Source organism: Spea bombifrons, chromosome 1 (assembly GCF_027358695.1).
Source record: "Spea bombifrons isolate aSpeBom1 chromosome 1, aSpeBom1.2.pri, whole genome shotgun sequence".
Classification (NCBI taxonomy): domain Eukaryota; kingdom Metazoa; phylum Chordata; class Amphibia; order Anura; family Pelobatidae; genus Spea; species Spea bombifrons.
The window spans coordinates 87376237-87391489 of NC_071087.1; the positions used below are offsets into that span (position 1 = coordinate 87376237).

The window sequence follows — 15253 nt, forward strand, 5'->3', positions numbered from 1 at the left end:
GCGACTACAGCTGTTTTTCTATTGCAAATGTATACAGGTTAGTTTACCAAAAGCGTGCATAAATAGGAGGTATTTTGGCAAATTTATTGCACCCTTATTAATATATCTATATATATCTATCTATATATAGATGGATAGATATATTAATGTGTTATTCCCGGTTTGTACTTATTTGGCTCTTCTATACTCCTAAATAGTGTGTATATACATAAAGTATTTATTTCTATCTATATATATATATATATATTAGTGTGAAAAATTAAGCGTGTCTACCTTTGTATTTATTTCTATTAAAAAATGCCCTTTAGTGTTCAACATTCTGAATCTCGTACTACTCTGGACCCTCCTCAAGGTTAACATTCATCCCTCTAAGTATGTGGTCGAATTGCCTCATCAAGATGGCGCTATTGTCACGCACTCGCTGTCTGTTTTCTAGTTTTGACCTTCCTCCCGGCATGCTTTGCAGGTCCCGGTTGCTAGAAGTTTGATTTCATTGGCCAAATCAGCAGCAGCCCGGAAGTCGCTTTTGTTCCCCGGCAAATTTAAATGTTCATGTCTGCTGACGGCTTGCTCTTACGTTCTGACCCGTGTTCATCTAATATCTCGCGGCTGTAGAGTTGTCAAAAGTCGTATTTTGGTTGGGTACTGAAGGGTTTGTTGCGTGAAGATCATCTGCCGGGTGAAAGGTCTGTGCGGCTTGTAATTACCAGAAAGGACTTCGTTTCTTAAATCTCGGTGCTTCTGACAGCCTCATCGTATTGGGTGTCTTCTTATGGTGTTTTTGTTTTGTGATGTTAGCATGACATGTTTGATGCCATTTACAGTCTTATTTTGAAAATGTGTTCTGGTCATGTGACATCATGTGCTAAACACTTGGTGTCCGTGTATATCGCCTTTTCTGTCTGATAATATCACCCCCTTACTATACAATCCACTTGCCTTTGTAACTTAATTATGGGAAATCATATTGTGTTCCCTAATCTGTATGATATCCCTCTAGTGTGCATTTCATGATCTGTATGTCATCCAGATTTATCTGTGGGTTATTGTGTGTACTGTAAGTAATGGGTTAATGAATCTTGACAGAACTGTCTTGACCTGTGTATTACTGTATTTCTACTATTTAAATATAATGGCCTCTTCTTGTATCATAGGTGTATGGTGGCTATTTAGAGATCATTAATATTTCCTCTGGCACCCTTCCATTCCTAGTCCTTTTTGGATTTTAGAAACCAAGCCTTCGCTGGGTATTTTGTGAAACTTTGCCCCAAACCAGCTTCTGTTTTGTTTGTAGGTGGTTGCAGAATGCTGGTAGCAAATGCCTTTTTGTTTTTAAAGGGCCTTTAACATTTCTAGTGTGTAAAGCGGGAAGCCTAAGCAGCTCTGATGCTTTCACTTTTAATCCAATGTGAGTGCCTGCTCTTGTGTCTGGTGGCAGATGTTCCTGGAAAAAAGTTGTGAACGAGACAAACTTTGTCTTGGGTAACATGCCAGGAATTTGTTGTTGTGTGTTTTTTTATTTTAATTTATTAAGAGAATAGTTGTGCGTGCACCTTAATGCATGTGGTAGCTATGTTTTAAATGGGGTTATCTATAAAATCCCCCTATATAAATGTGCCCCTTTGCCCACGCTACTACTTTTCCATCAGCAGAACACTTCTCCATGCGCGGCAAACATTTTGGGCACCTGTGTTAATTTGTGGAAAGTTTGATTTGATGGAATGTCCCTTTAAATGTAAAGCTTTAGGTACAACGTTTCTAGCAATCTGGCCACCTATAGATATCTCTGCTTTTGCTCTATAAATAAAATCTAGAAATGAGTAAATGTAGCGATATATATTTTAAGAATTGATATTATTCCGTGTTCTTATAATTTTTATAAGTTGCCTAAATTTTTTTTTTTTGGTTGATGACACAGTGGCTGATGTATAAAAAGTGATTCTGGTGTGGCACTTTTTATTGGTGTAGCTGCCAATGGGCTGAAAACCCAAGTACTTACCCCAAAGTTCTGTGAGATCTATTAATATACAACATACAGGGGCTCTAACGTCAGTCGCAGGAAAGACTTGATTTTGTCAAAACATGGTTGTGTGGCAGATACAAACCTATAGTGTGACTGTCGCAGGTTGCTACTTGCCAGCAACGTTTGCATTCAAAGTTTGAGTCATTTTCTCGCTGGTAGTTTTTAAGTCTTCACCTTTCAATGATGGGGGCGTGCTAATCTATGTGTTCCTGGATATTAAGTCTCTTCTTGAATATAATAAAAATAAGCCTTGTTACATTAATGTCATTCCAGTCTGCCCCCTAGCCCCACATACATGGCCTGGCACTATGCTGTCCTGCCACATTGGTGGTAAGCCTAACTGACACTTAGCCATAGGCTGCAGAGAATAACCACCTCTGGTTTTAGGGGCCTTCACCTCCTAGATAGCTTCAAACTTGAGGTTTTGCATAAACAGGAGAGCGCAGTCTTCCAAACATAATTGGTGCCAGTAACGCACGTCTCTTGTCTTGATTTGGAGAATTTTAGAAGGCATGTTTTGTAGGCTGTAGATGAAAAGGTTTACATTTCCTTAGTATCTTTTGTTCTTTAACTCCCGAAGAGCTGCCTTCAGACTCCTCTCTGGACGTGATGACTTTTTGAGGAATTTGTCACTTGTACACTGCTTTTTCACTGACATTAGACGATATTTTGAAAATCTCATAAAGTACGTTTTTGTTTTATTCAGGCTATTTGCTCTATCGGCACTTCCCTCCCAACGGTCATCATGGCTGTGGATGATTATGATGAGCTCCTCAAGTACTATGACTTGCATGAAACAATTGGAACAGGTAATTGACAAGATTCTTATATTTTCCCTGGCAGTCTGTCCATTAGGCCTGTTGAGAATGTTATAATTGCGATATAAAGTCTGTACGTTTACATACTGTTCTGGGGTTCAGTAACAAACCAGCGGCATAGTAATAACTACCATACAGGACATTAGGGTCTTCCTAGTATATGTCTGTTCCCTTCAATTAAAATCTAGTAAAATGTCTCTGTAAATTGTATATCTTAATGTTCTGTTTCTACTGTATAGGTGGATTTGCCAAAGTGAAACTGGCAACTCATATTCTCACCAGGGAAAAAGTAGCCATTAAGATCATGGACAAAGATTCTCTTGGGGTAAACAAATCTATGCATTTACTTATTACAGGTGTTGACAGTTGTTTGTTTACATCTAGGAGCCAGCTCTGATTGATGACCATGGTGGCCTGGTGTCTGAGGTTGTTGAGCCCTGGTTTATTTCTATATGTAGGGAACTAAAGCCATGAAATAAAGCCTTGGATGCTTGTGGCTCTAACCTAACTGTCGGATGCATTGACAAGTCTCCCAAGTTGGATAACTTCAGTGTAGCGTTTTCTACTAGTTGAATTTTTGAGTCCAAAAAAGCAACTTCTTATGGTTGATCATATTTCAATGTTTTGTTAGAGAAAATGCACTTGTCCTATTCATACCGTTATGAGTAAGCGCTAAATGGTAATAAGGTTTGTCTGTGTATAGAAATATTGGTTCTAAATAGAGGATAGCGAAGCGCCCACACCATGAATCCACCATTAAACTGCGTTCCGAAAACATGGCCTGCTCATAGATCTGACATGCATGGTATAGCATAAAATATATATCTCATACATGTAGTAAAGAATCTGTATAACTATTTTTCTTTTCAACAGGATGATTTACCTCGTGTCAAAACAGAAATAGATGCCATGAAGAACTTCAGTCACCAACATGTTTGCAGACTGTATCATGTGATTGAAACGCCAAAGAAGATATTTATGATCCTTGAGGTTAATACTAAATATGGATTAGTACAAAACATGTTTAACCCCTTAATGACAAAGCCCGTACATGTACGGGCTCAAAATGCATTGTTTTCAATGGGTTTAGGGACCGCCCATTGTCCTTAAGGGGTTAATACCATATTTTTACTTTCTCTAGATTCTCTTCAGACTGATACATAAAAAAATGGGGTAAAATGGTAACGTTTGTAGCAAATCTGAAACTTGCATTTGCAAGGCAAGTATGACTAGTTCTGGTCACAGCTTATGGAACAGTGGTTAATAGCCACAACATATGTAACCTAGTGACTCTTAAGTCCTTCAATTATATCATGGATGGTTAAGCGCATTCTAGATCAGAAGAAAAAAATTATATATATTTTTTTTTATTACTGTAGTATTGCCCAGGCGGAGAGTTATTTGATTACATCATTGCAAAAGATCGTTTGTCTGAAGAAGAGGCGCGAGTATTTTTTCGTCAGATTGTCTCAGCGGTTGCTTATATTCACAGCCAGGGATATGCACACAGAGACCTCAAACCAGTAAGTTTATTTAGATTTTTTTTTTCTGAATGAAATGTTATTATTGTACTATTTCCATAACTTTTACCGGATATCTCCACTAAAATATCTGTACAGTAAAAATCTATACCTCAATTGATATTGCACTAGGTAGTGTATTCTATCTCCTTCTTTGAAGAGACAAGCCTCCAACATTTGAAATTCTATTTTTTTCCTGTATAATATGTAATCCCTAAACATCTTATTTAATTTAGTCATTACAATTTACTTATCTATATGTAATATTTTTACATGTTTTCAATCAAATCAATTGATGATGATCTTACTGGGGCTTTCATAGAGCTCATGTTAATTTGACATATATTTAATATAACAAATAGTAACAGATGTACTTAAAGAGCCAGAAACATTAAAAATTATGGTTTTATAAAATTAGCATTTGCTTTCCAATTTTTTTACCATAATTTGCTGCTTTTAAGCATTCACATTATTTTTTTTTTTATTTAAAAATTAACTCTAGAACTCCTTTGTACACTACATGTTGCAATAACTAACTTCACAAACACAGGTGGTGGATTGGTTGTGTCCCTTTAAAGGATCTGTACATTTTCATGTACTCCATTGTGTGTGTGTGTCATACGTTTAAAACCTAATTTGCGTACGGTAAAATGCATTTAAGCCATGAAAAATGGACTTACAACGTTTAAGCATATTTATGTGACACATAACTTCTCCAGCTTAGACCTCCTGGGCATACAAGATTTACCTGCACAGAACGTCAGCCACATGTGTTAATAGTATTAAAATGTTTAAGACCACCTAGTCTTCTTTTGCTAGGTATCTACTCACTGATGTATGGTATACTGCATATATGGAGTATTGACCCTGATCTTTATTTTCATACAGGAAAATCTTTTGATCGATGAAGACCAGAACCTAAAACTGATAGATTTCGGTCTTTGTGCAAAGCCAAAGGTATCACCAAATCTTTAAGGATTTTTTGCTTTCAGGAACATTTTATGGGGGTTGACTTGTAGTATAAAGATGTGTAATAATAAAAGCATGTACATATTGTCACAAATTTACAACTCCACCAACTTGTTTAACAATATGTAACCTGCAGTTAGATATCTATATTTAAACACGCATACTTGTAGATCTTAAGTTTCTATATGCTTTGCAACTTTCTTGCAATCTTTTGCTCCCTCTTGTGTTTACAATTGGAATTAACACTCATGTTGATATGCATGGGGTCTGCTGTAGCTGAGTACCCTCACTTTTTATTCTCTCTATAAAGGGTGGCATGGATTATCACCTAATGACTTGCTGTGGAAGCCCAGCATATGCAGCACCTGAACTTATCCAGGGTAAAGCCTACATTGGATCAGAGGTAACCAGTCATTTTATTCACTAACTGGGAAGTTAGAGTTGTGGTTCTAAGTTGTTGACTTCATAGTGAGTGAGCCACCAAGAGCTTAGCTAGCTTGTTATAAGTCGTTTAAGTCAGGGAGAGTTCTTGAAAGTGGTTTTAACGTATGTATGTATGTATTACCATATTTGCACGGCTATGACGACAATTCCCCCCCCCCAAAGTTTAAATATTTAGGAAAAAAGAGAGCTTGAAAATAAGACTACCCTATACAGTAAACATTAAATCACATGTAAACTATTTTTCATATTTAATAAAAACTGAGAAAATGCATATAGTGTTTTTTTTATTTGCCAACCTTAGTTGGCCCATAGTTATGCACATTTGCCTCCAGGTTTGCCACTCTGCCTCTCTGACATGCGTTATACACCCCCTATATGCCACTCTGCCCCCAGACTTACCAAGGCTACCCGAGACTTGTCCCCGTGCTTCAGACTCCCTGGTGTCTAGTGGGGGCAGCCGGTGGATGTCTGCGCAATGCGGCATCCTTCCCCCAAAACAGCCTGCCTGTGGCATCTTTCTCCCCCAAAACAGCCTGCCTGTGCCATCCCCCCCAACTAAAACATCCATGCTATCGGACACATATTAATTCACTCATTTTATATACCAATTTTCAGATACTCATTAAATTCCTCATTCAGATGCTCACTTTACATATAGTAATTCACAAATATTAATTCAATCCTTAACAGATACTCATTCATTCCCTCATTTAATTAATTCATGCAATCTCACATGCACATTAATACAGCCAGCCCCTTACCTGAACTGCGGATGTCTCTGTGCTGCTCGCAGACTTCCACAGGGGCCGCTGCTTTCTTCTGTGTTACTCGCACTCTGTGTGAATAACCTGTCTTATCACCCAGGGGAAGTAAATGTGCAGCAGGGTCATGTGATGTGACTCCTCTGGGTTCCTACTTCCCCTTGGCAGTACAAGAGAAGTTGGTCCTGCGGAAGTGATCAGGGGGGGTTGCCAAGACCCCCTAGAGTGGGGGACCCCTTTGCAGTTGCGACCCCCCCTTTTGCTCTGCATAAGATGCCCTTGGCGGCCGCTTTGGCAGCACATAGGCCCAGTCAGCTGCAGCTACATTAGCCCCTACGTTAATCCAGCCCTGTTTTATAAAACAACCTTGAATATAAAATGAGGGGTATTCGCCCTGAAAAAACCTTGTCTTATATTCGAGCAAAGACTCGAGATCCAGTCTCAAACAATTCAGGCTTGGTCTGGATCATAGATACCAAATAATTATGGTGTGTGTGTGTGTTTTTGCTGTACCGAAGAGCTCGGTTACTTTAAATAGGGCACTGTCATAAGATGCCACCTTTGCTACAAGCCAGTTTGTGAAATGTCTGCTCTGCTAGACTTGCCCGGTCCACCATAAGTTCTATTATTGTGAACTGAAAGCATCTAGGAATAACAACCACTTGGCCAGGAAGCATAGAGGGAGCCACAGAGTGCTGAAGCGCAAAGCTTGTAAATACCGCCTGTCCTCTGCAGCATCACTGATGCTGCAGAGTTCCAAACTGCCTCTGGAAGAAACATCCGTATAAGCACTGGATCCTGTGAGCTTCATGAAACGAGTAGCATCACGCAAGCCAATGATTGCTATACACAATGCCAGAAGTCGGGTGCAGTGGTGTAAAGCACACCGCCACTGGAAATGAGTTCTCTGGAGAATCATGAATCACATTTTACTAATTTGAAGTCTGATGGACAAATGTGGCTTTGGAGGAATGCATAGTGCCTACTGTGAAGTTCGGTGGACGAGGGCTATTGGTCTAAATAAATGCCTAAATGCTGCTTTGCAGTTTTTACAGAGGAAAGTGAAGGAACATCAGTTAGGAAAGAGAAAGTGAAACTTGTGAAGCAATTGTGGTTACAGAGGAAGAAGTAGTTTTACATTAATGCTACAAAGTGAAAACATACCAACACACCCAAAGTTATCAAACTCTTTTACCAGGTCTACATTGTACTCCAGAGCCTAGAACTTTTTTTGTGTCTTTACTGTATGTTTAGCTATGATAACCATGGTTTTGTTTTGGTGTGTGTTTTTTTTATTTTTTTACTCTACCCATATAAATCTTTACATCTGATGGGCAAAAGTCCAAAGATCTGGCCATACCTGGACTGGCTGGTCCATGTAGTGGTCGGCTCTTTTATGAACCATTTTGCACCGCTGTTTGTGTGTGAGCATGAATGTATATATTTGTGTGTAAATGTGTGCCCATGTGTATGTGAGTTACTTGGGGGAGCAAGGGAGTGATGTAGCTACTTGGCTTTACATGGGCCCAAAGTTACCAGTCCTCCCCTGGATACCAGCCTTTTGCTCAAGGCTGAGGGTGATTAGCGTTGTTATCCGCAGATGTCCATCATCCTATTTTTAAACTATATTTAGGAAATGATGCAGGGTATGCCTGGCCTCTGACCGATTGGCAGTACTAGTCTTCAGTGTGTACTCTTTATTAACGAATTATACTTGTTTTCCGTAAAGTAGATTGGCATACAATTATTAACGTCTTCCTTTTTCTTCTAATTGATATTTTAGGCTGATATTTGGAGCATGGGAGTCCTAATGTATGCATTGATGTGTGGATATCTTCCATTTGATGATGACAATGTTATGGCGTTGTATAAGAAGATAATGGTAGGTCTAAATTTAACAGTAATTTCGTTACTGTGTCCACTGAAAAACATCATGGCTGTGAATCCTAAAATAAATTGCTGAAAAGTGTATGAGGTCTAAAAAGGACATTCAACTTTTCTATGAAAAAGAAATTTATGTGGAAAGGTGAAAATAAATACTGCTTAAATCATTGCATGAAGGTCCTAGTCAGTTTCTCCTGCAAGAAGCACCAGCTTTGCCCTGTGTAGTTAAATTGCTGATATTTAAAGGGTTTAATAATGCTAGGTAAGTTCTGCAGATCAGAATAACTATAATGACATTTTTATTATAACTTTCTAAAAATATGTATAAATCCACATGCTCCATCCTGACAGGTGACGTCAAATGCCCTGCCTAATATATTTCATCCTAGTTGTCAAAGTCAAATGTTACTGTTCAATGTTTTTTTTGTTGTTTTTATTTGAATATTGGCCACGGAATAACCATTAGAAGCTTTTCGCACCCAAAAAAAAATTCTCTTCAATCCAGAGTGCTTCTGCATTATGATGGGGGTGGGGGGGGGGGTTACCAAAATATTGTTCCTTCTTAAGTGAGTGCTTTATATACATTTTATATGCTATATTTAACGTAAGCTCATTTTGTTTTTTCTTTTCATAGAGGGGTAAATATGAGATTCCCAAATGGCTTTCTCCTGGTAGTGTGCTGCTTCTTAGTCAGATGCTTCAGGTAAGAGTTGCATGGCCAGTATGATTATAACCTTGTAAACCATTCTGAAATGTTGCCGCTCACTGGCTTCCTCCTCTGGTTCTGCTTCTAGGTGGACCCCAAGAGAAGAATTACGGTCCGCCACCTGTTGACCCATCCATGGCTCATGCAAGGGAATTCCTGTCCAGTGGAGTGGTTCAGTAAAACCCCGGTGAGTGTTTGGTGCCTGAACAATACCAGGCCTTACTGATTATAAGCGGGTTTAATCGTTTTTAAATAATGTGCCCCCATGCTTGAATATTGTTGAGTCTGCATTTCCATACAGCGCACACCCAATTGACTTTTGTACGCATAAAACATTGTTTTATTTTTGTAATGTTTAGAGATGACTTTGAACATGAGACCCAGCCTTCTGTCGACATGCAGCAAAGGCGAGACTTTAGTTTCTTACTATTGTGTAATTTATTGAGTGTACAAGTGGAGAATCGGTAAACGTAACTTCTTGTTTATACGGTATCTACTACAATGGCTAAGCTAAGTTCTTCTAGGTGCGCATTATACGACTTGGCCCAAAGTCAAATGTGACCCCCCCCAATCAAGATAAAGGACAATTCTAAGAAATCATTAATTCCTTAAAACTAATAAAAATGGATTTCTTTATTTAAAACGCGTTGCAGTGATTCAAGGACATATCTGAAATATCCTGTACCAAAAGAGCAGAAACTCCAGTCCTCCCTACATTGTTTATCACGCACTTTTTTTTTTTTCTCTCTCTCAACAGCTTGGCTATATTGATGAAGACTGCGTTACAGAGCTGTCTGTTCACTACAAACGCAGTAAAACCAGTATGTCGCGTCTGATTTCTGAGGTAAGACTAACTTTCTTGTATATTTTGTTTATTTTTGGAATGAAAAAGTAAAATTTCTGTACTTCTGTATTTCCATTAGATGGTGCTCTACTATAGTGCTTTAGAGGATGTTGACTAAAAAAAAAAATTGCATTATTCTGTTTATTATATTTGATGTGTTCCGGCAGCTTTTGTGTGAGTGGAGGAGGAGGAGAAGGTACAAAACATCAGGACTTTTAAATATTTTTTTTTTTGCTAGTTCTGCTATTCTCCGCTTCCATTCAGCAAATTCTAAAACTAAATGGCTCTAGAGTGTTAAGCTTTCAAATGCCATGTGGTATATCGAATACCAGAAAACTAAGTGTGTATTCTATGTATTTGTTTTATCTTTTCGTTAGTGGGATTATGACCAAACTACAGCCACCTACCTGCTGCTTTTGTCAAAGAAGAGCCATGGCAAGCCTGTCCGCTTGATGCGGTTACCAGCTGCTAAAGAGATACCTGTAACTTCCTTTAAGGACCTTAGGGTGGGTGTGCATGCTTTTGACAAACTATTGTGGCCACTTGACTTCTATAGTATCTGTAGAGGTTTATTCACTAAAAGGAGAGTTGTGGTTTCAGCTCCTTGACGTCACTATGCATTTTAATGGACCGACCTCAAACTTCTGCTGTAGGAAGATCTTGGCTGAGCCTGTATAAGGTGTAGTTTAATGGATGTATTTTCATCGCCCATTAAATCCTGCATTATGCATAATCAACTCGCTCATCCTAGCTGGCGCAACCTGCCTGCCTCTCTTGCCTATTCTCCCTATAGTGACTAGACACAACTTTAAAAAGAAACAATTCATGCAAATGCCACGATACAGACTACAGCCTCTCCATGTTTCCAAACTATTGCCATAGATTGAAACAGTTTTTCAAGATTAACGTATATGCCTAGTTGGAATATAATTGGGCAGAAGTGTGATACCAGTGACTGGGGAAACAATGGCAGATTGACCTCATTACAAAACAGGCTTTGAAGAGTCCGGATCTCTTCAATAATACTTTGCTTCCTCTTACTGGACCAGGGAAGGTGCATGACGGACCACCACAGCAGATTGTGGTTGTTTTCATCTGAGATGCATCAGAAATTTCTCCGTCTGAATATTTCTTCGTTTGTTTGCAGCCAAAGCAGAGTTTAGATTTTGAGGACATCAGTCGAGATGAGCCTTATGTGTTTGGGTCCATGGAGTTTTCAGATGATGAACTTTTTTATGAGGATTCCGAGTTTATTAGCATTGAGCCACTCACTCCAAAACAGGTTTGTATAGTAGCTTTGGGAGTGGGGCTAGTGAATAGTCACTTGGAGGAGGGCTGGGTAAATAATTGTCAATTGTGTCTAGTTATCTGATGTTGGGAGCACTCTACATAGTATGAGACATGTAAGGAAGTTGGTACTCAACGGGAAATAGGCCATAGTGTTGAAGTATAGTTTAGTTTCATAGACAAACTTCTGAGGTGTAGAAAAGCATTACGTTGCCAACTTAAGGTCTGACGTATACAATATTAGGGAAGTGAGTTACACTGCAATGTTATGAGAGTTTATAGCGATGTAGACCCTCACACCATTCTATGCCAAATCATGTGCCTCTGTGATAAGCAAAGTTAAAAGGGGGGTAAAAAGGTTTTGTTCGATACAATTTTCATCAGGGCTGTCCAACCGCAAACTCTCTACACCTGGGGTCTAACTACTGGCAAAACTGGACCTAAACTACAGTTGTGCAAAGTTTTTAAAGTAATATAGTTACAATAATGGAATGTTCCTGCTTGGATCCTCTCACTGGTTGCTGTGATAAGCCGCATTTAAAACCAGAATCAATTGTTTTCTAGAAAACTCCCTTGGTGTTCTATAAAGAACGTACCTCTGTTCGTGTGGTCCTCCTTCCCTAATCATCTGTTATTTTTTTAGAGCTGCCTTCAATATATATTTTGTGTTCTCAGTATTCCAAACTGCGTCATGAGACAAATAGTGTGGACTCCCCGCTTGCAACTCCCGTTAAGCAAAGTTGTTTAACAAAGAAGGAAGACAAGGAAAACTTTGACACCAAAGTGACAAAGTGTGATAGTCCCTTTTTGCATCCTCCTCCATGGACACCAGTCACAAAGAGAAATCAGAATGTGAAAAGGGGCATACTCACTACCCCAAACCATACTCCTGTAGTACCACCCAAAGGTAGGCATGTTCAGTGTTTTATTTTTATTTTTTTAACCTAGCTGCCTTGTTCTTAGAAGTCCCCAAATACTGGTGAAATAATGTCTGACTGAAAAGATACTCATTGTACTGGGCCAACTTTATCAATCAAACATATAGCGTAAAGCTCTTTAAAGTGCCTTGGGGATTCCTTCTTCAGGTATTCAGATATTTTTCAGGACCACTGTGTATTCAAAGATATCACAAACTACTATTACTTGTTTCTATTATTGCTAATGCATTTTTTTCTCTCCCCACTAGTGGAGAAAAGCCCATTCCGTCATGCACGAGACACCCCCACAAAGAAACAAACTATTCCAACAGAAGACATCGCTGCTGTGATCAGTCCCGAGAGACGGTACTGTAAAGCCTTTATTTTAGACTTCCCCACTTTAAGTGTTTCCCTACTTTAGGGACAACTGAGCTTTTTTTGTCTGTTGTGACTTGCTGTTTAACCCCTTAATGACAATGCATTGTTTTCAATGGGTATAGGGACCGCCCATTGTCCTTAAGGGGTTAAAATTTTCTGTGACTCATTTGGTTGAGAAAAAGGTTTTGTACCGTGTTAGCCGTTGAGAAAACAGGAGAAAAGTATAGTTAAAATGATACCATTTATTGGCTAACTGAGAGTTTGATTGCGAGCTTTCGAGACCAAGTTGTTAGGTCCCTTCCTCAGGCATTAATGAAGCTAACACAGACTTATCTAAATACAAAAGCACAATTCACACATTAACAAAGACATTAGATAAACACAGAGGTATTGGGGAATTTGTTCAGCAGTAAATTAGTTGGACTAGTAGAGATCCAATGGACAGATATGGTTCAATCAAAGCATGTTGGTCAGTTCACTCCCTGGTTAGAGGGGCCATAAAACCATTAGACATATGCCAGATCCATGAAGGTGTCAAATGTTCTCAGGAATAAGTTGTTTGTAGTGAATTCGAATTGTGGGAGGATTAATGGTTGGTGATGTTATAATGGGAGATGAATTCTCTGTCTCTGTTGAGGCCAGTAATTAGGGTATTAAAACGGTATATTAGTTTGATATGGGAGATCAAACTAATATACCGTTTTAATACCCTAATTACTGGCCTCAACAGAGACAGAGAATTCATCTCCCATTATAACATCACCAACCATTAATCCTCCCACAATTCGAATTCACTACAAACAACTTATTCCTGAGAACATTTGACACCTTCATGGATCTGGCATATGTCTAATGGTTTTATGGCCCCTCTAACCAGGGAGTGAACTGACCAACATGCTTTGATTGAACCATATCTGTCCATTGGATCTCTACTAGTCCAACTAATTTACTGCTGAACAAATTCCCCAATACCTCTGTGTTTATCTAATGTCTTTGTTAATGTGTGAATTGTGCTTTTGTATTTAGATAAGTCTGTGTTAGCTTCATTAATGCCTGAGGAAGGGACCTAACAACTTGGTCTCGAAAGCTCGCAATCAAACTCTCAGTTAGCCAATAAATGGTATCATTTTAACTATACTTTTCTCTCATTTGGTTGAGTGAACCATTGTGGTTTGATTGTTTTGATCTCCATAAATTGGCTAGGTCGTGATAGATGTCCACTAGGTGGTGGCAGATGGCAAGAAATCCCAGCGTTTACCGAGCATTCGCTGAAAAACTTACAGCTTTCAGAACTTTTCCTTTTCAACTTTTTTGATAGCTGCCGTTCTGTGGACATGGATCTGAACCAAGCCCATTTGGACAACGCACAAAAGAAAAAAGGAGCAAAGGTCTTTGGAAGCCTAGAGAGAGGCCTTGATAAAATGATCACCATGCTAACGCCAAGCAAAAGAAAGGGTTGCACAAGAGAAGGACCCAGAAAACTAAGGGTAAAATCTATTTTCCTCTTTCAACATTATTTTAAAGCTGTCTTACTTACTCACTTTATATTAGTGTTATGTCATAATACTGAAACTGATGTCAGATCTCTTGATGAATTAAAAATAAGAGTGCAATGGTTTGAAATGCCACCCTTTTTATAATTTTATTTTCGTAAAACATTTCAGGCACATTACAACGTGACCACGACAAATCTTCTAAACCCTGATCACCTGCTGAATGAACTAACTAAGATACTTCCGGAGAAAAATGTCGATTATGTACAGAAGGGGTAGGTGTTCTAAAAGTATTTTTGCCCACTACCGTTGTTATGAAAACAAAAAATGTATGTAATGTCACTGCCCTTCTCACCAAGCATCCCCCCCCCCCATTTTTATTCCTTTTTGATTTGCAGGTATATTTTGAAATGCAAAACCCAATCCGACTTTGGCAAAGTCACCATGCAATTCGAACTGGAGATCTGTCAATTAAGCAAACCAGAGGTAGTAGGAATCCGAAGGCAACGTCTAAAAGGAGACGCCTGGGTGTACAAAAGACTAGTGGAAGATATCCTTTCCAGCTGTAAAGTGTGACACTTCTTGATTCATTATGAATAGATTTACTACAGCCTTGTCTGTATGTCTGGTTAACCGCCACTGAAAAACCGGTTCAAGACTTCACTGCCAACGGTGTTGATACATGTAAATATGCTATATATTTTAGCTAAATGTCGTTTGTGGTTTTTTTTTGTGTTCTTGTCTAATTTTTCATGTCTGTTTGTCTGTAATAGTCGTTATGATTTCTAATTGCATAACTTCCTAAAATAAAATTTTCACTGTATTGTTGTATCTTGTATTTTTTTTTTTTTTATTTTAAATACTTTTTATTCGAAGGGGTGTATTTTGTATTATAAAAAGATTGTTTTATAGGTTCAGGAACATGAGCTCTCTCTTCTGTCTGCTGGAGGGAAATGTTAACTGGTAGATTTCGATGCCACATTTGCATAATTCCTTTCCTGTCCATGGTTCTTAAGTAGGATTTATTGAGGTCGTTAATTAAGCCACAGCTGTGGTTACTAGAGTTAAACTGCATGCTCCAATATGTTGGGTACAAACAGGATTGAATGTAATAAATGGATCTTTTGAAAGCGAACAAAATGAAATGCTCCCAACTATGAAGTCGCATGATTCATAATGAAATGTAAATTCATTACTTATGTTTTGGAC

At 38.6% G+C, this 15253-nt stretch overlaps 1 protein-coding gene across 1 annotated transcript; it reads left to right on the forward strand.

Moving 5' to 3' along the window:
- The first annotated feature begins 500 nt into the window (after positions 1–500).
- On the forward strand, positions 501–14867 carry MELK (maternal embryonic leucine zipper kinase). Its single transcript, XM_053465816.1, has 18 exons — positions 501–686; positions 2730–2832; positions 3081–3166; positions 3715–3831; positions 4221–4364; positions 5250–5318; positions 5641–5733; positions 8319–8417; positions 9054–9122; positions 9214–9312; positions 9883–9969; positions 10347–10475; positions 11117–11251; positions 11932–12163; positions 12443–12539; positions 13870–14038; positions 14216–14319; positions 14443–14867. Exons 2-18 carry the CDS (start codon positions 2769–2771, stop codon positions 14618–14620), a joined length of 1971 nt encoding a protein of 656 aa, XP_053321791.1. The 5' UTR covers positions 501–686; positions 2730–2768; the 3' UTR covers positions 14621–14867.
- Positions 14868–15253: the final 386 nt, after the last annotated feature.